This window comes from Heliangelus exortis, chromosome 3 (genome assembly GCF_036169615.1).
Source record: "Heliangelus exortis chromosome 3, bHelExo1.hap1, whole genome shotgun sequence".
Lineage (NCBI taxonomy): Eukaryota > Metazoa > Chordata > Aves > Apodiformes > Trochilidae > Heliangelus > Heliangelus exortis.
The window spans coordinates 56394518-56422290 of NC_092424.1; the positions used below are offsets into that span (position 1 = coordinate 56394518).

The 27773-nt window shown below is 43.6% G+C and overlaps 1 protein-coding gene and 2 long non-coding RNA genes across 5 annotated transcripts; 2 read left to right on the top strand and 1 right to left on the bottom strand.

Annotated features, from left to right (window-relative positions):
* Positions 1-2013: 2013 nt before the first annotated feature.
* Positions 2014-13351, bottom strand: LOC139795530 (uncharacterized). 2 transcript variants are annotated; one of them, XR_011725553.1, is made up of 3 exons: positions 10846-13351; positions 10534-10672; positions 2014-2458 (listed from the first exon to the last, which is right to left on the bottom strand). It is a non-coding gene; the product is annotated as an uncharacterized lncRNA (long non-coding RNA). The 2 variants fall into 2 exon arrangements; XR_011725552.1 differs by lacking the exon at positions 2014-2458 and adding an exon at positions 10096-10349.
* Positions 13352-14775: 1424 nt separating this feature from the next.
* Positions 14776-17819, top strand: CITED2 (Cbp/p300 interacting transactivator with Glu/Asp rich carboxy-terminal domain 2). The gene is made up of 2 exons (XM_071740732.1): positions 14776-15096; positions 15727-17819. Exon 2 carries the CDS (start codon positions 15734-15736, stop codon positions 16457-16459), a length of 726 nt encoding a protein of 241 aa, XP_071596833.1. The 5' UTR covers positions 14776-15096; positions 15727-15733; the 3' UTR covers positions 16460-17819.
* A 1955-nt stretch (positions 17820-19774) lies between these two features.
* On the top strand, positions 19775-27470 carry LOC139794743 (uncharacterized). 2 transcript variants are annotated; one of them, XR_011725246.1, is made up of 5 exons: positions 19775-19914; positions 20632-20736; positions 21041-21188; positions 25241-25266; positions 27214-27470. It is a non-coding gene; the product is annotated as an uncharacterized lncRNA (long non-coding RNA). The 2 variants fall into 2 exon arrangements; XR_011725247.1 differs by lacking the exon at positions 25241-25266 and having other exon boundaries at positions 27211-27470.
* Positions 27471-27773: the final 303 nt, after the last annotated feature.

Below are 27773 nucleotides of genomic sequence, written 5' to 3' on the forward strand. Positions count from 1 at the left end.
GGAGGAGATTTAACCCACACTTGTTCTGAGCAAAACAAGCCATTTAGTGACAAAGGGTTTGGTTCTATCCATTTATCCCTTCCTAAAACAAAAGGAATAAATGCACTTCTTCACACCTTTGTTCAACACAGCTATGCTTGCAAGCCTCTAGTAATGCATACAAAGTGTAACCTCACACAATACCAGGCAGCAACAATGAGATGCTTGTTTCAGTGATCCACACTCTGGTGTTCATAGGACTGGGCATTGTTGACAATGTGTGTGTACCTGGCAATGAAAAATTAAATCGCTCTCAAATGTCTATTTGTTCCCTGCCAAGAGCATTATTATCCACATGGAAATGACAGGCAATTACTCATTTGCTCTGAGGTTTCTCTTGTGCAGAGCACCATTCTGTGACCACCCTCACATTAAATTTGGGCTTTTCTACACATGGAGTTGTTCCTGATTAATTGTTCTTGATTGATGTCATGTGTGGCCAGAGCATCCACATGTGGCATTAATCAGAAATAGCTTTATGTGCAGATAAGCCCTTATTCACAGTAGGAGCTCTAACAAGATCAGAAGGAATGGCCCATGCCCAGCACCTCCTGGGACAGATACTTCTTACACAACACAGTGTAAGACATTCCTCAGTCAAGGGCTCCAGCCACAAGACATCCTCAGAATATATACTTAACCACACATAAAGCATGCTCTCAGGTATTTTTCTAGAAACCAGTGCTATGGGCAGATGCTCAGTTTGGAGACAAGTATGCAAACATCCATTGTTCTCTCTTCTGATAGATATCCCTGCCTTCACAGAACTGGAGGGCTTGTAGGTGTCAGTCACAAAAAAAAAAAAAAAAAAAAACGTGTCTAAGCTTTGCTGATTTTGATCAAGCAGCAAAGGGGGGTTTGAGCTCCCTTAGCTGACCCTGCCTGAAGCAGACTAGGATGTACCTCACTACCAGCCCCTAAACTCCTTTCTTGATAGCCACTGAATCTTGTAGATTCCTTCCTTCCTGGTTTTAAGCTCTTATTCTCTCTTGAGTTCTTTTCTATCCACATATTTCCAATGCATGGAGATATCCTTCTTCGTCAGCAAGGTTTTTTTTTTTTTTTTTCCCCAAGCTGGCTCAATTATGCATTGTATTATAGAGAGCCAAACTGTGATTACTCCAAGTGCCACAATTCAAAAGAACTTTCTTGAGCAATTATTTACTGTTTTGTTTTTGGTTTTGTTTGATCTGCTGGGCAGCTACACTAGCTTCTGGCAGGGAACAGAATTTAAAGAATAATTCTCAGCAGAAGTTATTAAACTACTGTCATCTGGGGACTTCAGTTTTCTTATTTATACACACAAAACTGAAGTAGTACTTAAATTTACTAGCCGAGATAAAATATCCTTATTTTGATAGAGACTATATCTGATGATATTTTGTTTTCCAGGTTTTATCTTAAAATGTTTCTGGTCTTCTAATAATTCAAAAAAGAAAAATTGATTTATACAGCCATTAATAAAAAATAATTTTAAAAGGAACATGTCTGCAAATACATACTGGTGTGCTACATTTTCTTAATTTTTTAAAATCTTATTTGTAAAGTTTTGAGTGTAGGTTTTCTGGTTCTGGGGAGGGCTGGGTGCAGATGGGGGTTTAACAGCCTGTTTATTTCACAGGGAAAATGATACATCTGTGTGTTAGATGTGGCTTTGGAATTCTCTTTTAACAGTATATCACTTGTTTTAGACCAGGTGTTGACTGGTCAAATTACAGGAACATGAAGTATAATTTGTACTTGTCACGCAGGCAGCCCTTTCTTAAAGGCATTAAGTACTATCTTTTTCACCTGATTCAGTGAAAAGAGATCTAAATGTGTGGTGGGCAGTTACACCCTCTCACTGTGCCTCCACCCACATCACCCTGCGGATGGTGCTTTGTTATCTGAGCACTGGAATCATGCTGGACCCAGCTGGAAAAGAGGCAAAGAAAGAGATGTGGGAGGAGCAGAGCTCTTAGAAACCATTCCTGGTTTTGTAAATAGGAAAAGGCAATTTTAATTCAAGATTATGTAGTTTCCAAGTGATTAAGCCAGAGAGAAAGATGACCTTTTCCTCCAGTGGAATTGGAAGAAGCATGTAGGGAGTCCCCAATGTACACAAGGGTTGAAACTGACAGACAGAGGGGCCACAAATTGTTGTGTTCCTAAAACCTCAGGCTGTTTATCATTAGACAGTATTTGATATTATAGGCACAGATAAGTCAACTGAAGTTGTTGGTACTGAGGCCCTTCTATCTCCAGTTCAAGCAGTCTGGGGAACTTACTTCAGATTAGGCTTAGTCCATCACCCTGAAGAGTTGTGTGTTCCCCCAACTGATTCAAAGTGGTTCAGAGGATCATTTACAGGCTTGGACTACCACTAGCTCTCAAAGTGGTTTTGGTGTACAAGCAGAGTGAAGCTGCTGGTTTAGTTTATCTGAAAGGAAAAAAAAAAAAAAATCAGTTGGCATGTACCAAAAAACACTTTGCAAACTAAATCAGAGCTGGGTAAGCAGTGACAATTGGGGAATTAACTTCAAAACTGCATTGCTGCTCCAGCCTGGACATCACACACAGCCTCATGCCACCTCCCTCACACCGTCATGCGTCTCCAGCACTTTGTGCCATGATTTTTTGACACCAGGTGCCCTGAACCCTTCCTTTCTTTTTTTTCAAATTAATTTTCCATTCCTTGCACCTACAAGGAAGAGTTTGAAGAAGGTGACCCATACAAAACTGAAACACAAGCCTGCTGATTCCTGCACACAGCTCTGGGCAGTTCCCTGGGCCCTACAAGGGACTGACCGCAAAGTCCCATTCTTCACATCAGCAGGACCCTGCTGACAGGGATATCCAGAACTCCCAGCGAAAGCCAAGCCTGCCCCAAACCCCAAAGCCAGAGGGCATCCCTCCAATCCCCACACCAACCTCTCCCCTGCTCCCCGCACGGAGCGGTCACCCGCTGACACTGGACACGTAGGCCACGCCACGCCACAGCCACTGTGAGCAGTGACATTTGCCACAGTTACACACAGGCAGGAGGGCAGCGCGGCAGAGAAGAAAGCCCGCGGGGTGGGGCGGCTCCGCTCCTCTGCCCTGTGCGAGGGGCACAGGGGGCACTGAGGGGCGAGGGAGCTGCCCTGGGGGGAGTGCTCTACCAGGGCGTCGATGGCAGAGGTGGTGGCACTGAAGGGGATGGAGAGAGAATTGAGGTCTGAGGAGGGGCAGAGGCAGCGTTGTGAGGCCTGAGGAGAATCATGGAATGGTTTGGGTTGGAAAGGACTCTAAGGATCATCTAGTTCTAACCCCCACCCCAGGGTCAGGCACACCTCCCACTAGAGCAGGTTGCTCCAAGTCCCTCCCAACCCAGCCTTGAACACTTCCAGTGACGGGGCACCCACAACTTCCCTGGGCAGCCTGTGCCAGTGTCTCACCAACCTCACACTAAAAAATTTCTTCCTTACATTGAACTTAAATCCACCCTCTTCCAGTTTAAAGCCATTACCCCATGTCTGACCACACCACACTTGTAAAAAGTCCCTCTCCAGCCTTCCCATAGAGCCCTTCATGTACTGGAAGGCCTCTGTAAGGTCTCCCCAGGGCCTTCAGGCTGAGCAATCCCAACTCCGCGTGTATTCACAGGAGAGGTGCTCTAGCCCTCTGATCATCTTTGTGGCCCTCCCCTGGACTCAATCCAACAGCTCCATGTCCTTCCTGTGTTGGGTTAGAGGTGCCAGGGATGAGTAGGGAGGCTGTGAGGTGGTTGGGAGAGAGAAGCCCTCAAAGAAAGGGAAGCCCTGACTCACTTAGTTGGCAAGGCTGGTGTCCATGTGGAGCCTCTCCTGCAGGCTAAACAAAAATGTGAGAAACTCGTGAGGGAGAAGGTGATGCCTGCTGGCCAGCCGGTATCAAATTTACTCACAAAAATGTGGGATCCCTTGGATAAAAGTCAGCCCCAAGCTGGGATGTGGGTACTTGTATGCGTCCTTGCTGAGAAAGCAGGATTTCTCTATTTTATTTTATTTTTTAAGCTCTCAAGTGGCTGAGAGAATTGCTTCTGAAGAGATTGCTACTTGTACAAAAGCCATCAGCTCGCTGGATGGATTTAGTTTAGAATCCCAGTGGTAGCAGCACTGCAGTAAAACAGGCCTGAAACTCACCTGCCTGTATGGGACACTGAAATAACAACACTCAGCTTCTGGGTCAACAAAGAAAAATTTTGTGAAAAGAAAGTAGTCTTTGATGTTAGATCTTTGGATTTGGAGCAATTCTGTGAGGCAATAGCAAAATGCAGGGTAATGAGGAAGTAATTTACCCAGTCAAAAGACCTTGGGTGAAGATGGTTCACATAAGGCTGGTAAGGACAGTCAGCTGCCAGGAGGAGAAGAGGTGGCAACATCCTGCCAGTCATGGATGCAAATCCAGTTAGGGGATAGCACATGAGGGCAGAGCAGGAATAATTGCTCAGTCCTCTTCACAGTATTTAAGTAATGGGGTGCCTCAAGGATCAATACGAACAGCAACATTGTTTAACATACGTATTGAGTCCCTATAAGAAAGGCTGGATATGCATGAGTGATGTGCAAGGCAAGGCTGGTGGAGCATGAGGCACCTCAGTAAGCCTTGACAACAATAAGAAACTGAGTAATGTGTCAGCAGAGGGAACGTGGTGTAGATTAGTGCAGAGCAATGCACCTCAGAAAGAATGATTTAAACTTCTGGTATACACAGATGGGTTCTGATGAATTGTACCTTTTAAACAAAAAGATTGAGGCATCAGTGTAGACGGCTTAATGAAGATGTCTGCTCAGTGTGCTGCAGTGGTCAAACACAGAAAATACAAAAATGGATGACAGAAAATATTGTAATATGATAATACAAGACACTGAAAGAAAGTTTCAGTTAGTCAGCCTTAGAGGGATGCAGAAGAGAAACCTGTCCACAGCATAAACCAAATGACCTTGTAAAGGTCAGTCCTGCCAAGTGCCTGTATCTCCCTGATCCTGATTACAGTGCATCCTAGGCTCTCAGAACCTTAACTGAGCAGAACGAGGGCTTTAAAAGAAAGAGTGCAGGAAAGTTTGTACAATGAAGGATAGATCAGACATGGCATGTGGACATGCTTATGTACCTTGTTCAATAATAAGAAAAAATGCAAAAGGACATAGCTTATCATTTGCAGCACATAACTAATATGTAGAAAACTGGTCATAAACTATTACTAGGCTAAATTGATTTATTTACCACCAAAACAGAATCTTAAACATAGATTAAAAAAAAAACAAAAAAACAAAAAAAACCAAAAAAACCCAAGTCTTTCAGCTTATGTAAATTGAGTCAGTCCATTAACTGCTGTAATCAGTAGAACTGATTATACAAGCCAGGAAGGTACCATTTCATCAGTTGTACAGAAAATAAAAACTACAAGTCTTCAACTTCCAGTGTTCAAGCCTAGGCAGGGTTAAGATTGAAATATCTCAGATTTATGTCTCCATCAGTGATGATATAACTGGCGAGTTGTTTTATATTAGAGATTTGTCATCTCAGCTGTACAGCCACAAGGGAATCCTTCCCCAGGTGTAGCGTTGTTGAATGTCTGGTGCATTATGAGTTCTTTAAAAGATGTTAGTGTTGGCACTGCTGGTAGATACTGAACTTGGTGTACCAGCAGGTTTTTCTGTGCTATGAATACCTATCTCCAGGCAAAATACGTAAGACTGAGTTTCAGATATCCTTTTAGCCATTTGTTCTTTCTGAAATCAAGTTCCCTTGTGCTGTGCTAAAAAAAAAAAAAAAATGAGCCAGGGATAGCTAGGCATAATACATAAGCAGCACTGAACCTTATATTATAGATAAAAATAGCATTAATCAGAGCTATACACTGAATTTAAGCCAGTATTAGTCACAGAGCTGTTTATTTTTCAAGCAACATAAATATTCTTGAGCAATCAACTAGACTTTAAAACCTATACACAAAAGACAACTAATGAAATGTTCATAAAATGTTGCAGATTTTTGAAAAACCCATAACTGAAAATACAGAGTAGTGAATATTTCTCAGACTCTTGAAAGAGTAAAAGCTATATGTAAATATTTATTAGCAGTAAGAATCCTCTTCCTACCATAGCATGGGACTAGCAAGGGGGAGTGGAGGCAACTTCAGGAGGTAGAATGGTAGCCCAGCCTCACATTTGGAGGAAATATTTGATGGAAGATCTTGAAGACAACTTCAGAAGTATGTAAGAGCCCCAACACATATTCTTGGTATTGCTGAACACTTTCCATAGCAGAGCAAGCTATAGGATATTTCTTTTATCTTTCATGGGCATTATACTGAAGGAAGTTGTTGGATTTAACATTTTGTGCATGAATAGAAATTGGTTATTGAGGTGTCAGATTCTGGAGGGAAGAAAGAGGCTGTGGATGCAGTTATGCAAAGAAACTCTTGTCAAAGTACGTAACCTCACTGTGTTGGGTAATATATTGTTGGATGGCTGCCATTCACCATGAGAGATTAGGTGGGGGGTGTTGCATGTAGCTGCAGGAAAAGGGCTCTTTGGAAGAAAAATTGCCATGATCTTCGTGGACAAGAGCAATGAGGATTGAAAGTTTACAGGGATAATTCATCCTGGAGCAGAAAGGGAGCAAGAGCCTCCAAAGAGTCTTGCAGAGCTAATTGGTAAGAGGCACTGGGAGTGGAATATTTAGGACACAGAAAAGGCAGAGAGGGAGCATCTTGTCCTGTTGCTTTGGTAGGAATGGGCAATGCAAGGAACTGTTGCCGAGATTGTTGAAAGGGCTACCTTCTTTGTGAGATTAAAAGTGCCAGGGTGGACCTTGCTTCCATTTAAGTCAGCAATGATAATGACTATATCTACTGACACTGAGATGGCCAGGGTCCCACTCATGATCTGAAATAAAAGCAGAAGACTAGGATAGCTTTAAAATCTCCTTTTGATATCAAATATTTGCGGCCACATCAGTGATACTTAGGCATACATATAAAAAAGATCTCTGCTAGGCACTTTCTAGGAGAAGGGTAGGTATGAGTTTTTCCATTTTATAGAAAAGTTGAACTATGTTCGCGTGAGACTTTCACAACAAAAAAGGAATTTGTGCGTTAAAGTCTGATTTTCATTACATTGCTGGAATTGTGAGAAAAACTGCTCTGGCTCCTAGCCTGTTGATGAGACTGCTACATAGGCTGTTAGAGGACTTGTTTTCCCTTCTGATTACATATCACCATTTAAATACATCAGCTTCTACTTTAAAAGGAAAAGAGTGCATGCTCAATTCTACACTAATTAGGTAATGTTGATATTATGCTCTGAAGCTGTAAAGTGCTAATTTATGTAAAAGCAAGTAGTAGTATTATTAGTGCTTGAGTATGATATCATCAGGATGATGCATAAGAACAGCAAAGTGTGAAAAAACACATACATCTGCTGTGCCTTCCTAAAAACAATTTAAACCAAAATTAATCAATTGAAAAAATCAGTGTATCGTGATTTTGCAGCATGCACAAAGATATGTGTGATAAGAAAGCAGGGTTTATCTTTATGTTTCCAAATAAGGGGCTACAAAACTTGAATTTTAAGTAGCCTTAGGCAATACAAACTATTTTATTTTTCAGGGGTCCAACTGACTTACTGTACGTATTTCAAAGCAAAACTTGCACTGAAGTACTGAAATCCAATCTGTTGTTTCTGAATCCTATGGTCCACAAAACAGCTACACAGACAAATGGAAACAACACTTGCTGGTGCCAACCAAAATGAAAGGCTGGGGGAAAACAGGAAGTAATTCACACAGAAAGTGTGTAACTAATCTTGAGAGGGATAGCAGCAAGCCTCCTCTGCAGCAAGCACTCTGGAAAGCAGAAGGACAGATAGGCATCTTCTACATTGAGAATGGCCTGTCTGAGCTAGACTATCCCTTGCCACAGAGACCAAAGATAACATTTCAGTGTTCCAGAGAATGTTGATGTCAGCTACTGGACTGAGATGAGACCTAATTTGAAATACAAGGCCTCAAAATAGAGGTTTGCAATATAAAATGTTACAGGTTCTCAACTAAAGAAATGCAATGAAAATCCTCTGAAAAGATGGGTCAGACTGGAATGATTCCCAGATCCTTCCTACCTGTTAAAGGAAACCACGCTGGAGAAGGTGTGCATAAAATAAGTTTCCTAAAATGCTGAACACGATGAGGTTTTTTGCTAACAAATTCTCCTGAACCCACAGCATATTCATAAAGGCCTGGAATGAATGCTGCTGCCATTACCACACTGACACATTATAATTCTTTAATTTAGGAGAAAAACATAATCAAATCAAAGGATAATGTAACTGAAACTTCAGCTGTCTGCTGACAATGTGTGACACATGACAAACACCACAGCTACTTGTAACTCTTTATCATCATGATGAGGACTAAACTACTTCCCTATTCATTAAAATAAAATTCAAAGTGGCAAGGATGCTGGAGAAGCCTTTATGACCACAGTGATTATATTGAAGAGCTACTTTTCTGCACACACTTGTTTCGGCACACACTTCTTTGTTGTACTCTGAACTCCTGTAGAATCCCATCGAAGTCAGGATTTCTCATGTAATCCAGAAAGATTGCAAGGAGGCTGGGGGAGGGGGGAACCTTATCAGTCTCTACAACTACCTGAAAGGAGGTTGCAGATAGGTGGAGGTTGCCCTCCTTTCCCAAGTAGCAAGTGATAGAATGAGAGGAAATGGCCTTAAATTGCATCAGGGGAGGTTTAGACTGGATATTAGGAAAAAATTCTTTCTGAGTGGTCAAGTATTGGAACAGGAAGCCCAAGGAAGTAGTGGAGTCCCTGTCCCTGAAGGTATTTAAAAGATGTGTATACGTAGCATGTAAGGTCATTGTTTAGTGGTGGACTTGGCACTGTTAGGTTATTAGTTGGATTCTATGATCTTAAGGGTCTTTTCCAACCTAAATGAATCTGTGAGTCTGTATGATACCATTAGGTCCAGTAAACATGTCCAAAGTATTTGCTTACCCAAATCTAAATTGAGGTTCAATACAACAACAGAACATTTCTCTTACATAACCATTAATTTTACTAGTATTTTCTTTGTGTCTGACATATTGGAACTGCAAAGGGAGAAGGTGGACTTAATCAATGAAATAACATAATTACCTTTTAGATTATTATTAAATTCCAGGGTAGTCACAAAGCTCCATGTCTCAAGTGGACTGTTGTGCTGTAAAGATGTGACCACCTGGAAATCCAGTCCCAGCCACAGACTGTTGATGGATTTAAGGTGTGTCAATTTGATCAATTTGATCAGTTTGATGGTTTGAGAAGTTAAGATTTTGTCAACCTTACTCATTTTGATAATTGTCTTGCTTCCTGCACAGCCTCACTGATTTAAAACAGACACAAGAGAGTAGGGTACTGTGTGAAATGATCTGCCTGAAAAAGGTGACTGTTAATTATGTGTATAAATGTACCCTGGATTGAGGCCTATGTTTGTAATAATAAATCTTTTTTTTTCCTGTTTTTTTTTTTTTTTTCTCCAGCATTCCAATTCATTCTAATAATAAGCTTCAATTATTTGGTGGACTTCAAATAAATTACTTGTCAACTACCAGTTCAATTAATTACAGAATATAGGCAATGAACACTTTGGGTGTAATCATCCAGGTCTAATACATACTTAGAAGTATGTACTCTGCTTTCTAATCATTTTTAATTAAATAAAACATTTCATTCTACCTGAATTTTTTTACAAAGTCTTTGTTGACCCAAAACAGTATTATTATTACTTGGCTCAGGCCCCAAATGGAATAAAATTTTGTTCATACAGCCTAGCTTTCCTTCTCTGTGCTCTATTTGGAGCTGGTGTCATTTGATTTGCTGTAGAAACTACTACTACTTTCTCAAAGGCACCTGTATATTGTCCCTTTTGTTATTTCTGGTTCCACTTACACTCAAAAGTAAAGAGTAATGAAAAAGTCCATTATGGGGTTCTGTGTGCCAGAATACAAATGGAGTGATACTTGACTAATGATTTACTTACACATGTTTATTTTGTATGTTTACATCCTCTTGAACCTCTTCAAAACAATAATGTCCTTAAGAAGCATTCACATTTTTTACAGTCACTTTTTCAAAGAAAATACCTAGCAGCAAAAATGACACTTGAGGAAGAACCTTGGTTCTTCGAGCCACACAGGCTCGAAGCCCTGTGCTGAGAACAGTAAAACAATGGAGCTTGTCACCCTTCCCAAGCCATTCTCACACAAATAAAACGATGCAGATGAAGGGTGAAAATCCACATTCATTATTGCTGAAATAAAATATAGTGGCATGTTACTATCTTGAACCATCTAAACAAACAGGAAGAGGTGGGTGAGGAGAGAGTACCACAATTTGCATACCCCACGTCCCTTAGTTTAGAACAGTACTTTGATGTGTTCAGCATTGGTACATCACCAGCAAGGGATGTAAGCACATGAAAACCTCTAACATACCCCCAAAATGCTTCAGGAAGTTCCTTGCTCTGGTTAACTCTTTCCTTCACATAAGGACTCACTGCTAACAAACACACTGGTAATCCATTCTCAGCAGAGTAACTGTGTCAGATCAGCACAAGGTTTCACCTTGAGGAACCTGGAAAATTGAAAATGAGTCCTGTAGCATAGGTTCTGCCTCTCTGCATTTCCTCCCACTGTCCCACACCAGCCAGCTGTGAGAAACAATACAGATTTGCTTTGACATCACTGCAGTAACTCCATGTAACATCTGCCACCACTGAAAGAACTCCCCATCTCTTCCATTCTTACCTCTATGTCAGGTGCACTGCCTGCATCAACAGGAATGAAGATTGTTGAAATGGGTGGACAGATGCTCAGCTCTGAAGAACATCTGGCCAGGGACAGGAGAGGGGAACTGTGACAGCTTCAGGAAGCTTGTGCCTGGCATAGAACTAATTGAAGCACGTTAATCCTGTGTTTTCTGCCCTTTTTGGTGCTGTTCAAACAGCTATATTTGATAAGGGAACTCCATCCCACCTGGATACTTAAGAGGATCCCAAACCAAATCCCATCTTGTGTTCACTATTTCACCCCACAAACCATGTAAGAATAATAGGTCTCTCTGTAAAGCATGTCAGAAAAAGAAACTCCCTCCTAGTTGAAAACACTGTTTTCACTCCACAGGTAAAAAACCCCACTGTTCTTCTCACAAAGAGAATTCCAAGGAATGAAGTGTACACTGAAAGACCAAAACAAATTTCTCTACTTCCTGGGTGCTCATCTGAAATAAATGTGTCATGTTCATTGTTTTTCCTTAGGGTGGGCATTGAAACCAAAATCAACCATCCAGGTTTGTGCTGGTAAAACAAAGATTTGGGGACCTCCTGCATCACAGTTTCCTCTTCCCTCCCGAGCACCAGGTGCCCCCAGGAAGGGTGGGATTGAAGGAAGCTGTAAGGAGGTCAGAAGCAAAAGCTGCCAGAAAATTATGGCTTGTCTTCTCAATAAAAGACCTTAATCGTTTTCACAGAAAGGGCATTTCTTACAGGATATCATTCTAATATAAAATTTCCTATCAGATAACCCTAGCAAATATCCTGAACTAGGTTTTCCTGACTTCTTTATGTCAGCATGGGGGAGGGGGGGGAACACATAGAACCTCACCTCCAGGGTGATACTGGAGAAACAAGCCACAGAGATTTAGGGATTACATTTTCAGAGTCGCAAAAAAGGCCTTAAAAGATCCAGTGCCCCCTGAAATCTGTTGCTCTGTATATAGTATTCCTGTGAAATACCCCTGAAACTACGAGTATTCAGCCAGCTTGAGCATTTCAGTAAATATCTGAAAAAACACCGTCTGGGATTCTTCTTTTTGATTTTCCATTTCTTCCTTTCACTGCACATCTGCAGATGTTTCAGTCTGGCAGAAGTGAGCAAGGCTGCAACTGCAACCAGGCTCAGTATCTGCCTGGCCTTCCAATCCATGATGTTAATACCCAACAGAGGATCCATCTTTTCCCTACTTTTCCATTGTCTTTTTTTATATTTCTCAGTGATTCTTCCTCCATGAGCAGAGCAGTTCTGACATTCTGCTTTCAACTCTATTCGGATTCTTCACTGAGGAGCGACTCTGTGAAACCTGCTGCTTTCATTCCTGCCCCTGACCATCTTGGCATTCTCCCAATGTGCAGTGCCCTGCTTCCTTGCTGTTTGACTGAAGAAGCAACTGAGGTATGCAGAAGACTTCGAGGAATATGAGTGCAAAATTTTCCTTAAATAACTGGCTTAGATCATGAGAGGCAAAAAGATGAGTTTCGGGGCTTCCTGCTAGTTCTGTGGTGATGGGCTTATACTTTGTCCTACATTCCTTTAAGCTGCCCATCACCAGTCTTCCAGCCATTTCCTGGAAAGCAACCAACTGATTGTGTTCCCACTTTGCTATGGCCATAAACAGTGAAAAAACTTGGCTCATCTGGCACTGCTCTGCTGAGCCTTATCTGGACCCGACTACAACCCCCAATGAAGAGAGCGCCATTCTGCCTAATTCTTTGTGTGTGGGCTGTAAATACCTAAAGATATGTTTTGTATGAGTGAGGTATAATGGTGGCTGTGACTTCCCTACTATTGCTTCTGGGCAGCCTCATGCCAATTCTCCATAACTCACTTTGGCAAGCTGGCAGCTTCCAGAATCTAAAAGCCAAAAATAGGAAAGGGCATTTGCTGGGCGGCGTTACGATGTGTACTTGGCTTTAAAAAGGATCTCATACTTAAGGCAGTGGAGAGCAAAAGGTATACCAGTATCACCATGGATATGTGACATTAAACAAACCACTTGTCATGATACACAGCTGACTTCTTGCCAAATGGAACAGGATCTTCTTATTATTCATTGTTTTGCCCAGTAAAACCTGCACAACCATGAGAAGGAAAAATATCCAGAAAAGTACTGTCACTTTTCTGACTATCCTCAGCCAGACTGGAGGTCCTGATTCAGCAGCTCCCAGATGTCCACCTACTCATATATTTGAAGACCAAAACTTGAAACCATGGTGGGCACCCTACTTAATCACTTCAGGAAAGGGAGCTCCAGGATGAGATCACTTCCTCACAGTAGCTGACACTTGCAAAGCTTCCTGTCCTCCCAGGGATTTCATTCCACCCCTGATGTCCCTCACAGCTAGGTGTCAGCAGGGTATTTTTTTGGCACCTTTTATGCACCCACCCATTTCTGCCTGCCCTCACAGCTTTGATAAGGATTGTGCTGGCCACACAGGGAATTACCTTTCTCTCATCCCCCACACCTTGCTGCACTGGGAACCCAGCTCTGTCTCCATCCCAGACAGAGCAAGATGAAGCTAATGCTCCTTTTGGTTTCACCTTCATAGCTCACTGTGGCCCAAATGGGGGCAAGAGGGCTTGCACATGAACAGCATCTCGAAGCATCCCGTTTGCCCGTGTCTATGTCTTCCCAGGGAGGACCTGGACACTCCTGTGTACATGTGGAGTGTGTGGAGCTGGAACCCCAGCTCAGCCTACATGATGGCCACGCTGGCCTCAAGTGAGGAGCACACAATTCTATGTGCCTGGGGGGGATGGTCCTGACTGCCGCTGCCCCCTCAGTGTGCCTGTGAGCAGCTGCAAGTGGGAAAGCAGATACGGGGAGAAGAAAGCCAAAAGGCACAATTGAAAATAGGCCACCACTCAGCTCTTCCCTGCGCAGGCCTTCCCCAGGGGTCCTCGGTGCTTCCCTGGTACTTCAGCACAGCCGCCCTTCACAGAGGAGCTGGTGGATCTGGAGCAGGAGACAAGAGCAGCGGCCTCAGGGGCTCTGCACAAGCGTGGGGGGTTCCGGGTGGGCACTGCCAGACACGGGACAGTGATAGGGGACCTGCCTAGCCAGGGCCATCGTGTTTGTAGAGCATGTACCCACCCGTGTCCCACGTTCTATTCTTTGCCATTCCAAGAACAATCATAAATAATTCTAATAAACCCACCAAGCTGGCCAAGGGCAAGAGTGTGTGGGCACCTGGCCTGCACGCCCCGGGTGGCTGTGGGGCAAACACAAGGGATGGAGGTAGGGGGTCGGGGAGGAATGTGCCGACACCCCCTTACACACTGTGTATGCATTAAAAAAAAAAAAAAAAAAAAAAAAAAAAAAAAAAAAAAAAAAGCGGATCTCGGACCTCTCCTGTGGCAGAGGGACCGGCCCGGAGACGGCCACGCGGGTCGGGGGGACTGAGGCCGGGGGCGCCGGGCACATGCACCGTGGCGAGGCCGGAGGGGGGGACCCCGCCCTGCCTGGGAAGCGCCACAGGAGCGCCCATCCCCACGTGTGTCCGCGGCCGCCGGGCTGCGGTCCCAGGAATGGCGGGGGCAAGAGGAAGCCCGGCGGTGCCCGACTTCGCGGCCAGCTGGGGAGGCGGGCAGCGCCCTCCACTGTGGCGGTGCCGGAGGCGGGTGATGGGCGGCGGGGTGCGCGGGGCACCGCTGCCTGCTGCCCCGCCGCCCAGCCCCGCTTTGTTCCCGGGGGCAGGGAGGCTGGGAGAAGCGCGGAACCGGGGACGCAATGACCCGATAGCCCCCGTATAGCCCAGCCGGAGGTGTGTGTGTATGGGGGTGCCTGGGCACCCCTCAGGCCCGCCTGTCCCTTCCCGCGCCTCCCCCTGCGCGCCTGTGCGCCTGTGCGCGCCGGGTGCTGGGGTGGGTGGTTTGTTTTTTTTTTTTCTTTTCTTTCTTTTTTTTTTTTTTTTTTTTTTTTTTTCCTTCCCCTCGCTTGCTCCAGGTTTTACTTCTGGTTGCCTGTAAGGGTTTTGCTCCTCCCTTCTGAAATCCTATATTAGCTGTGGCCAAAGCTGGGTAAGAAACACAGCTCATTGTTGGCAAGTGCTGATGAGCCTCGCAGAGGAGTGAAAAACAGCTCTGGGGCTGCGGCAGCGATCACAGCACCGTCACGTAAGCGGCGAGGCGAGAGAGAGCCGGGGAAGCCCTCCCTATGCTGGGTGACTTTTACTGACTGATTTCACCGCCACCTTTGAAGCAAAAGAAGAAAGAAGCCGGGAGGTGAGTGCGGCGGTTCTCGTAGCTGGTGCCGGGTGTCCCTTTTGTGTGCAACAGGAAAAATGGGACTGTTTAAACACGCGAGGAAAGGTGTTTCTCAGCTGCCTGGCTTTACCTCCTTATCCGTGCGTTCCTGTATTTTTACCAGAATAATTAGGACTTAATTCCAAAAGTTGCTGACAGCGGTTAGGTGGGACTTCCTAATTCTTTGCTCAGTCCCCGCAAGTTAGCGAGAGCGCCGTGGAAATCCGCTGCCTTCCCTGGCGAAGCCGGGGGGCTCGGGCGCCTTTTGAACGTGCGGGGAGGAGGCGGCTGTTGCCGTATGCAACACTTTCCGCTGATAGGTATGCACAAGTTGGAGTGGGAAGGCGTGTTGCTCGCCGGATTAGCGGAGGGGACGGGGATTTTCGTACCGTAGGCTCCTCTTGTATTTTCCCCTTTGTACTCCACGGTGGGAGATTTTTTTTTTTTTTTTTTCTTTTCTTTTTTCCCTGCCCCCCCGAGAAAAGAGAGGACGGCAGGACCTGCGAAGTCGTTTCTCCCAGGGCCGGGCAGATGCAGCCGGTCCGAGAGAGGGCGGCTGGATGTCCGAGGGTCTTGTTTTTCTAATGTGTTCCCACACTAACTTTCCAGGTGGGCAATGGCAGACCACATGATGGCCATGAACCACGGGCGATTCCCCGACGGATCCGGCGGGCTTCACCACCACCCCGCGCATCGGATGGGCATGGGGCAGTTTCCCACCCCCCATCACCACCACCAGCAGCAGCAGGCGCCGCAGCAGCACGCCTTCAGCGCCCTGATGGGCGACCATATACATTACGGAGCTGGGAATATGAACGCGAGCAGCGGGGTGAGGCACGCCATGGGGCCGGGCAGCGTGAGCGGAGGGCACCCGGCCGGCAGCATGCCGCCCCCCGCCCGCTTCAGCGGCTCCCAGTTCCTGGCCCCCCCAGTCGCCAGCCCGGGAGGGCAGCTGAGCGCCAGCATGCAGCTCCAGAAGCTGAACAACCAGTACTTCAGCCACCACCCCTACCCCCACAGCCACTACATGCCGGACTTGCACCCCGGCAGCCACCAGCTGAACGGCAGCAGCCAGCAGCAGCATTTCAGGGACTGCAACCCCAAGCACGGCGGCGGCGGAGGCAGCGGCTTACCGCCCGCCGTCCCCCACGTCCCCGCGGCAATGCTGCCGCCCAATGTCATAGACACTGACTTCATCGACGAGGAGGTCCTCATGTCCTTAGTCATCGAAATGGGGCTGGATCGCATCAAGGAGCTTCCCGAGCTGTGGTTGGGACAGAACGAGTTTGACTTCATGACAGACTTCGTTTGCAAACAGCAGCCCAGCAGGGTGAGCTGCTGATTCATTTAAAACAAACAAAGGACTTTCTATCGGTGCGAATGAAAACATTCCCCTAGACACGGTGTCTCACTTTTCAGGGCTTGAAAAGGTGAGAATCTGGAAAGCAGAGTCAACTATGCCCTAGTAGAATTATTTTTTTTATCCCCTTCTTAAGTCGCTGCCACGTTTTGTGTTTTTCTTTTTTTGTTTGTTTGGTTTTTTGTTTGTTTGGTTTTGTTTTTTCTTTTCGTAGCTTTTGACATTCACGTCCCCTCCCATAGTAATAATTTCTAGCCAACTCTGCTTTTTTATATTGGTCGCCCCACCTCCCCCTCCTCGCGCTCTTATTTTCCTTGCAGTAACGTGCCCATAATTCCCACAGTGCTGAACTGTTAGATATTAATCTTGGCAAATTGCTTAATCTTGTGGAATTTGTAAACGATGATTTCCAATGACTTGAACTGCATTCAAATTCTGAGTGAAGAGGGAAAAAAATTGCATTGGTTGGTTGCATGAACTTTGAAGGGCAGATACTACTGCACAGATGCTGCCATCTTGCTTAATTTCTAACTATGCATTGCAGTGCAGACTAATAATTTTTTTTTCTTTTTTTAATATGCTAAACTGGAAGCTTAACAGATATGGGCCAAACCTTTCCAGATCAGGAAAAGTAATACTGTTACTTAAAAGTCTGCTACCCATTTCCCTTCCCCCATATGTACAGACAATAATATGGTGTGGATGGAATGTTGACTAGTGGCAACCATTTCACAGATTTTTTTTTTTTTTTTTTTTTTTTTTTTTTTTTTTTTTTTTAATTATTATTTTGTTTCTGTCTTCGGCATTTTGACACTGTGCTAATATAGTTTATTCAGTACATGAAAAGATACTACTGTGTTGAAAGCTTTTCAGGAAATTTTGACAGTATTTTTGTACAAAACATTTTTTTGAGAAAATATTGTTAATTTATTCTATTTTAATTTGCCAATGTCAATAAAAAGTTAAGAAATGCTTTAGTTTTTCTAGAAGTCATTTACCAGTATTTTTCTTCAAAACTCTTCCCCACTGTCCCTGGTAAGTAGAACATCTATCTGTACAACCGTGTTGGTGTGCAAAAAGACATTCCAAAATAGAACGTACACTACACCCATATATATTTCATGGTGAACTCAGTAGGTGAGCGGGACTTGAACATACTTGCAGCATAAAGCCTCATACGTAACATTGTAATATGCCTGTCAGTGTGGTTTTATGGAAATAAAGTTGCCGAGGCGCAACTTCTTTGTGACTTGCCAACATACTTGCTTTAAATGTAGTTGTCCAGAGTTATGATGCATAAAGTATTTATTATATTTATCTATTAAACTTGTAATTTTTTAAATCTGCTTTCATTTATATAGTAGACTTTGTTCTTTTGTATATTTATTATCTCGCTTGGAAGTGCTATGTAAAAAGATCAAGTGCTTAACAAGCAAGTATTTGTAACTTGGGAAGGGAGGGTGGTGGGTGTCCTCCTCTCCCTCTCACATCACATAGTTAACACAGGAGATCCAGGCCCGCATGGGACCAGAACTGTGTTTCTTTTCCAGTGCTTTGGAAGAAGAAGGGGTATATATCCCCAAAATATTCCATCTTGGGATGTCTCTGAGCCCTCTCTCCCAGAAACTGCTACTGACTACAGCCATTGAGACAAACCCATATAGATCTGCCTTACAGATTTGGGAGAAAAATGCCCATTATTATGAAGGCAACTGACATCTTGCTCCTTCTGTGCCAACTGTTGCAGCCTTCTGCCCGTACTCAGCCTTTGGCAAAGTCCCTGTGTAAGTTACTTCTTCAGTGAGGACTGCCAGATCAGGACTAATAATATATGGCATCCCCCTTAGCCTCACTTTCCGAGTTCAATACAGGAGTGATACCACTGTCCTTTTTCCATCCTTCTTCATCCTTGTCTTCTGAATTTATTAGGAAGGAAAACAGCATGGTGGATGTACTTAAATTCTAAACCTGGGCACGTAAAGGGAGGATATCACCACTCAATGGGAGTGTAAATAGCAGTGGTTTGGACAAGCTGGGAAATTAAACTGATTGCTATTGCTAAAATTGTCCCAGCTGGTGAGAAAAGTGATACTTGGCCTTATTTGCCTTGCAGACATGAGGCAGCTAATATGTTTTACGAGTGTAAAAAAATAATGCTTGTATTAAAAGTATTAGCAAAGCTAGAAAGAATGAAGTGTACGCTTTTGGGAAAACCTGACAACAAAATGCTCTCTGAGACAACTCTCAGCACCCAGGAATTAAAAACACAACTACTGTTTTCAGCCAGTGATCGCTCATGTTTTGTGGCAGCAAATTTAACATCAAATGGCAGTGAATTATAACTTACCAACTGGCCAATAATGTAAAAGAGTGTTTAGAACAATACAGCTGTAGTTTTAAGAGCCATTGCCCAACTTGCCACTATATAAATCCTTTTTCCATTTTAAGTCTGTTTGATCCACACAGGTTGCATTGCCCTCTTCTGCTGGAGTTTGAGAGGCTGATTTTTCTGATTAAAGTCAACGTCTTATAAAACAGACTATCAAATTATGTGCATGCCAAATTGGATAGCTGTTTAAAGCCTCCACAGTCTCTAGAAACAAAAGGAAATACTCTTGCTTCCTTCAACGGTAAACACTTTTGCTTCGTGAAGTTGGTTAAACGACAGATTTTTCACAGTTGAGACATCACTACTTAAGACTGTCAACATTAAATCCTTCCATATAAGCTTTTCCAAGAATAGGCAGTTTCAGGGGCATGCTGGTAGAGTCTATTTGCATATGACTCCTTGTAAAACTCCTGAGAGCTGCTGTCTCTAAACAACAGCAGCTACTGAAAGCACTGGCTTTGGGCAAGGCATCGTCAAGGATTTTTACGATTACTTAAAAGTAGACCCCGGGGAAATTTGCAAAACAATCACATTGCCTACCTTGTCCTTTAATTTCTAATGAAGAGTCAGATCCCAGTGGACAGCACAACTATGTATTTTCTTATTCATGATAACATCCACCAAGCAATATTGGGGGCCTGACCCTCATCTTTCCTACATAAACCCCTTGGCAACACTCCCACTGGCTTCCACAGCTGAAGCTGTAACAGGGCTTCAAGTCGATCCTCTCTAGCCTCCACAGCGTTTAGATATACACTTTAGTAATTTATTATTTGAACGCAGCCATTGTGTAAAACACGGAGTGACCCAGTTTTCCAGCTCCCTCCAGATCTTCGCAAAGGACGTTCCCATCTTGTGTCCCATTAAGTTGCTCTCAGTACAGGAAACTTGACCTCTGTACTTTGGCTGCTTTTCAAGAACTTCCACTGAGGTACATGAGATCTGCTCCTCTCTAAGCCACCGCCAGAAATAGACGAGATGCTTTATTTGGAAGGGAGATCAGCCTTAAGCCGCCCCGCCACGGAAGACGCGCTCGGTGGAAAATTAGGCGCCGATTAACGCGTTTTTACCCCGGGAATTAGGTATTCACGTGTGGTCGCCGCGCCGGGCGGCCGAAGGGGGGGAGCAGCTATCCCCTGACCGTCGGGGCTACGCTGAGGCACCAGTAGCGTCGTGTGGTCCGGCCCGGCCCGGTCCTGCGCAGGTCCCGGCGCGGCTGCCGCATCCACCTGCCAGGGGCGGCCGGCGGCACCAGGGCGCCCCCGTGCGGCCGCCCGCGCTCCCTGCAGCCGGGCTCCGCGCACCCTCCGCCGGGAGCGGGGGGCGAGGGCACCGGCGGGGACCGGAGCCACCCGCATGGGAGACAGCGAACTCGGCCCGGTTGGGCTGTGCGGGAGGGAGAAGGAAAGCCCATGGTGATGGGGAGCCGGCAGTCTGCCCCTCCGGGACAGCGGGACCCCTTCCTGGCACCCGACGGCAGGACAGGCACGGCGGTCCAAGGGACGTGGGGCCTCCCAAAATCTGGCGGCGTGGGTTTTGGAGACCAAGAGAACGAACCTTGGGAAGGCATCATGCCTGTTGGTCCCAGGTTTTATGTTTAAAAAAAAAAAAAAAAAAGTTACATAAACGAGGATTATCCCCTGCTTATCTTGTCTTGCTAGGGGGATTGGAAAATTCCAACATCTGGATTTGCAGAGTTCCTTTCATTTGTTTCTTTTTTTACTTTCTTTCTGTTATTTTTTTCTTTTTCCTTTTTTTCCCCCAGGAGATGTTTTCCATGCTCCAGATCTGCTAGAGAAGTTGGATATGATGCCCCACAGATCACTGGCATTTACCCAAAGGCTGTGGCATGTGTCTGTGGAGCCACACTGTGATACTTCTGCAGGGCATGTATAGCTTCTGCATCAACCTTGTTCTATAGGAGCTGTCCTGTTCCTATCCTGCTCCTCCTGCCCTCTGCCTCCACTCCTTCCTATCTCTGGAGCTCAGCAGGGCTTCATATGTGAGCTAGTGCCCAGGGGAGCAATACACGCCATGTATTAGACACCTCAGCAAAAGCAGGGTGGGCATAGGCATGGGTGGGAGGGAAATTAAGTCATAAAATGCAGTTCTTGTCACTGACCCTACAGCTATCCTTTTTAAAGCCTTCATTTCTTCCAAAATACTCGCTGCAGGGGCTACAGCAGACAGGAATAAGAAATGCCAGTGTTACAGATCTGGGCTGCACACACCGACCTTAACCTGGTCTATTTCTGTATCATCACTCACAGGGATAGCAGTGTGAACAAGGACTAAGTAACATTGACAGGAGCTGTTTAAATGGTAAGACAAATTATTTTTTCAATAGGCAAAAATATTTGTCAGATAACACTGAATGTGCAATAAAACTAAGACGAGGAATCAAAGGAATTTGGAACCCAAGGCAGCAGCGTTTTCTCAGGGTTTCATGTATTCTAAGTGCATCATTTTGTCAGTACAGAGGAGGTGTTTTACATAGTTTTTGAAAATATATGTACACATTTCAATATGGTGCCACTATTGTGCTCATGCACAAGATAAAGCTGTCTCAGTAGCTGCAACAGTAACGAGATACATCAAATGACTGAACGCTGTTGTAGTAGGTTCTCTGTTACTCTCTTTGCCTCATTTTAGAAAGAAATTTTCAACACCAGGTTTTTAATAGAGATGTATCAAGATTGCTGTCCCTCTCCATCTGCTGTGCCCTTCACCCTCTTAAAAATTTACAGAGGGGCAATTCGATCATAAGCCTGAAATTGACTTTGAAAGACACATATTTATACCACGTTAAAAGTAAGCAAAATTTCTTCTGCCATATGAGGCTTCATAAAATGCTGACCACTTTTCTCACTTTTTTTCTCTCACTGGGCCATTTTGTTATCTGTGTCTATTGGTGTGTACATTTGGAAATGTATTCCCTATTTTATCAGCAATAAATCAAAAGAAAAGAAGACTTCAGAAAAAAAAAAAAACCAAAAAAACCCAAAACATCTGACAGTACTAGTGTGAGTACATAGCTTTTCTTAAACTAAAGAACTAAATAAGATGCTGAAGGCACACCTGCTTATATGCAGATTTGACCAGGGGCCTCCCAATACTTGTACTGTGAGTTTGCTGATGGAAACTACTTAGCTGACACTAGCACACCATGAGGGAGAGGGTGAAGTTTTTGAAAGTACATAAAATGTCTTACCTGCTGCTATTGACACAGAATTAACACAGAGAATTTCACATTCTCTCTTCCTGCCAGGATAAGAGTTTAAAGGCCTGTTACTCAAAATCGGTTCCATTTTCTTCCAGCTACATTATTTGGTCTAATAATTGATATTACCTCTGTCTACAAGCCTTGTACAGTTATACATCCTCCATTAACTTCATATGAAGTAAAGTATGTAGTTGAAGATGGGAACGGGTTACTGGGATTTTCCAGCAATAGGAAATTACGCCAAGCTTCTGCACACATCTGCTTTGTACATAAGCTAAATAGTTACACTTTAGGTTGCTGATAGGATTATAAGGGTTATAGAGTTATATTTTGGGTTGTTTCTGGATTGCTTATCAGCAGGCTGCACTAAGTCTAGCTTGTGATCCAACCAAGAGATGAAGGACAAGGTTCAAACGTGGGCATGGAAATGAATACAATAAGTTTTTAGGCAGTAGGGAGAAAAAATATTTATGACCATTACAGAGAAAATTTTCAGGGATAAGTCTGAAAACCAGTCATCCCTCACCCTCAAGGTATAAACAGGTGCCTGTCTGTGGAGTAGTGGGAACAGTTTGGTTTTGCTTGTCATGTCTGATGGGGCACAATGATGTACATCAAAGAAGTAGAGAGTTTGGGAACACCTGAGGTGTTAACCTTCTTCGCAGACCATTATTTACAACATAAAGCTGAATTTGCTCTGGCAGATGTAAATGAGCAAAGCTGCCATTGGATGGAGGAAATGAAGCCTTGCAGTCCTGCATGCTGGCTGCTTTGTTCTTGAGGGCAGACATGGGATCCATGTCCTTGCTCCTAGGAGAGGAGCAGGGAGCAATTTCATTCCCACTCAACATCTGCACTGGAAACTGTTGTAGCTAAAACATGGACTTGAAGCCTTTCTCAGCCCTGCTTCTAAAACCCACCTTCTCTCTTTTTAAATCCCCCATAATCCTGTGTCTCAGCCTTGTCTGGTGGGATTCTGCATCAGTGGCCAGGAAGCATCGCAGACCCCGTGCTTTCTCATGTCCTCACTTCAGTTTAATGAGGGCAAAACTAAGCTACTGAAAGCATTTGAGGAGGTGGCATGTTTGCTTTGGGATGTGAGGTCAGCCCGTGCAGTGGTTTATTGCTGCCGTGCCCTAGGATGGTAGGGGAGGGCGACAGCTGGTCTGTCACAAGTCACCTTGTGTGTGACTTTGCCCTATAAGGACAGGAGCAGACTCTGACGGGAGTCCCAGCCTTTCCCTGGCTTCACAGATAGGGCCCTGCTGCAGGCAGCCTGCTGTCCCATCCCTTGGCTTTTCTATTTCTTAGCTATTGCCTTGCAAGACAGGACCCTCTTGCTCAACCTTTTAATCAAGTGCTTTCCGTGGAAGACGGCAGTGCACAGATAATCACACATGGTTTTGAAAGGAGACGTCTAAATTGTTGGTACTTACTTGGAGAGGTTTAGTTTCAATTCACAGTTTGCTGAAACAGAGCAAGAGTAATTTAAAGTGACAGATAAAACCCCGCTATGAGAAAGGCTGCAGTTCTCCGGGCTTGTCCACTAGGTGTAGCTGAAGCTCTGCATTTCTTGGTGTTGGAAGTCTAAAAAAATCAACCTTTTAATTGGTTTAATCTCATGCTTTTTAGCCAAATGAAAGGTAGTCAGACTGAATAGTGATGGATGTTTATGGAAAAGTGTCTTCACCTAATGCAAGAATTACATCTCGACCATTCCAAAAGGCAGCCACAAAAATTGGGTTAATATTCCCAGGTACTCTTTAGTCTGGTTCCTCTACTGCAGTCCTTCCAGTCCAGGAGCCTTTCTGACATGGTTCATTTTACACATAAATATCCCAAGCAACCAAGTCCTCTATTAGAGGACCTGGGTCTGGTTGTGTGCTTTTCCCCTAGGCTCTATTACCAAGGGTTGCTTTTAAAAGAGGAGGTTGGCTCCACAGAACCCAGTGAAGCAAAGCACTTCTGAGGTCAAAGAAGCTGAATTCTCAATTAGTATTTTGGCCTGAGGAAGAAAGGGAGAATACGTTGCTTCCTTGCTTCTCCTTCAGATCTCTCTAGTTCTTTCTCTACATGACAGCTTTGCCCTGAATGGTATCCTTGTAACTTTGATTGAAGATAAGACAAAACAAGAGAAGACTGGTGCATAAAGTCTTTTCCTTATGCAGGAGGTCCATTCTCCATTTTGTTGTCATTTTTTATGGTAAGCTTCCCTGTGAATATTACTAGAAATTAAGATTATTAATCACCTGATTTTCCCAGATAAACTTTGTCACCAGAATCTAGTTGTATTCTGATTATAGTTCTGACCTAGCTAACTGCTTGGCCATTGGTGTCCACATCAAAAATCAAGGCCTGACTGAAGGTTTACCCAGCATAGCCATACCACTGGGATCCCTTCTGGAATACAAGCAGTACTTTATGCCAAAGCTGCATTGAATATTCTGAGACTAACAGTTGTTTCAGTTTCTCCTCAAATCAGTGTCAGTGGGCCTGAAAGTGCTCCGAATGCATTATTCATTTTATGAGGACTGTACATTTCTTGGCCTGGGTACACCATAGTGGTGTAAATGAGTCTCAGGTCTTGTAAGTTCCTTCTTGAAACTCTAGAGTGGTGTTGCCAGAGTCCCTGTGTGAGCAGGTTAAAGCATTGCATGAGCACAGCACTCTCAGTGCAGATATGAACCATCCTCTGTAACTCTTAACACCTCATGTTATGATGATAATGTCATCTTGGGTTGAGTCAGGATTCACGATCACTATGGTGGCCAGAAGCCTAGCTGAGGTTCTTTTTAAGTTGATTTGTGTATCACAACACATATTTGCATATATGCCTATTGTTATTTTTAAGCCAGGAATGGATTAGGGCATTTTCTGAACCATATTTTCCCCTGACGTTAACTTATTGTTACTGTTATTATCATCCTAATAATGATTGAATGGGACCCTCTGATGACTTTTTTTCCTCAGCATCAGGTGAAATAACTGGAAAACATCTTTCTTGTTTTAGAGGGATTTTTCATGACTCTGATAGCAAGTGGCCTTTAACTACTGAAAAGGAAAAGAAGGTAGATGGAAAGCTGAATTAGACATTTTCTGCTAAATCTGATTGACTAACATTTTCCTCTTTTTTTTTTTCCTCTCCCACAAGAACAAAGAGCTCCAAACTGCTTTTTGGTCAGTGGCTTTTACCAACCTCTTTCATTGTGAGGAAATTGCACGTTACTTTTTAAGGAAATCTAAGTTCATGCAAGCTGTGTTCTTTATGTCTATGTGTGTCACATCTCAGGGGTATGGATACTTTTCTCCTTCTGGTTGTTTTCCTAGAACAATGAAGCAATAGATGTATATAGCATTTAATGTCCCAACCAATTCAGATTGTCATTAAAGCATCCAGTGTTTTGTGTGTGTTTTTGTAGCTGCCTTTAGAAAGGCAAGTTACCAACATATATCTACTTGTGCCAGCAGTTACAGGGTTCATGAGTCCTCAGCTTTTGTTGCCCGAGATGGATGATCATGCAGAAATGATGCATTTCTCCCTTCTTCCACTCTTTGGTCAAGGTTACCTGGAATACTGATGTCCTGTGGGTATCCTTGACACCTGACAGTCTAGGATGGAACAAGATGACAGGACTTTGAAATTGATAGTGTCAGAAGGATTCAGCTAGTCAAACATTATTGGGTGACATAAAAGGAAAGAGAAGACAGAGGAAGCCAGGTTTAAAGGAACTGTATCTTTTTGTTTGCTGTTGGCTGGCACATAGGAGATTTCTGGGGAACTTAACTGCCTGGCGTGCCCTCCAATGGCTTTTTTCTTTCTGTAATTGTTTGACCAATAAGTGAGAAAGAAGAATAGAACTAAAGACAGATTTTATTTTTCCCATTCTCCAAGTGGTGAAACAGTGCAAATTTTGCAAACAGTGACTATCCTTCCTGCCTGTTCTGCTAGATGATCTCCTAGTGAGGAAAAAATTACTGCACAGAAGCTAACATTAAAGAGCCTGGAGGTGCAAGCAGAGAGCAGGAGCCTGCTGTGCCTGAAGAGTACAAGCATGCAACAGAAAGGTGGCCCTGGGGAACCTAGCCACTGGCTATCTTATAAGAGAGGAAAGGTAGGTGAAAGACCAAATGATGAGAATAAAAAAGAAACCAAACTGAAAACAGATAGTACTTACTAGTCTTTTGAACTACAGTATAAAAGCCCCAGGATTTGATTTACATTGTGGTGTGTGGGTTGTCATAGTCACAATCCCTGAAATGGCTCAGAGATCTGAGATGTTTCATGAATTTATTGAAAATCAGAATTCTAAATTTCCAAGGTCATGTGAAGTAAGATGCCATTCTGTAGGGAAGATTACTTAATATTGGCTAACATTTTGGCCCTCCAGTCCTGTAATTTACCTAACTTAGCCCTCCTTGGAGAAAAGCAGTGATACTTTTAGACCATCTATATTCAAGCTAACTAGACAGTGAATTTCACAACTTCTGCAAACCCTTTGCAGAAAGTGGATGCACACGAAGTACATAAAGACACAGCATTTTTGTGAGATTGACCTACCCTTCACTCTGAGCATGCAACTGCAGCCCTTATGTATAAAGCAAGCACACTGCAATTAAAGTCGAAAACAATCTGAGCACATCTTGTTTCCATCTGCATGACCTTGGGCACATTGTTGTTTATTGTGTATTAATGTGTAACACTTTACCCTTTCAAATAATGAGTACAATGTGCTTTCTGCGGTTGATTGCTACTTGACGCTGAACTTGCTTGATAAATAATGTTAGATCCTTGCATGCAAGGTTCTACACAATCACTGCCACAGCAGTTTCTTCCTACATCTTCAATTCTAAAGGTTTGTGTAAGTGTTTCAGCCCCAGATAATGATTATTTTTATTGAAATACATTTTGGACTCTGAAAACATAACTAATAGCCAAAGGGGGGGGGGGGGAGGAAGGAAAAAATAAAGATAAACAGTAACTACTGATGTGCCTTTCAATGCTACAGAGCACAGACACTATTAGAGGCTGGGTGATGATTATTTCAGAACATCTGAGTGAACAAGCATTGTTCTCGCTGATTCCAAGAGGGGTGCTAAATAGTTGATTTTTCTCTGTTTTAGCAGTTCTCCATACTCTATCTGGTTTAGAAGAGCTACTGAGAAGCACTGCAATCTAACCCATCCATTCTTCTACAGTGCCATTAGAAGAAGAACACTTTTTAAATTCAAACTATTATAAGTAGAGTTTTGGAGACACACCTGAAGTTATCTAATACTAAACATAATGCATATGTCCTTTTGCATACTCCAATTAAAGTCCAAATTAAAATCCAAATTAGAGAGCAACTTGTCTTTCCCAATAGCTATGACTTGCATAAGCTTTTTATGTAATGAAGTTTTACTATATGTAAAATGAAATTTTACTATATTCTAACAAATCGGTGGCATTAGCACTACCTCTGATATTTGTCTTTCAGCCCAGTAAAACTTGAAAGATACTCTCACCTAATCTTTTCTTTATTCATCCTTTCATCTCTTGGGTTTTAATTTCTTCCTTACTCATTTGCCCCTACAAATGTTGGAACGTTTAATAAAGTGATTCTATCTAGACAGCTAGAAAACCCTTATAAAAATCCAATTAACACCACTTCACAGTTTTGATCTGTTAATGCCAATATACCTTT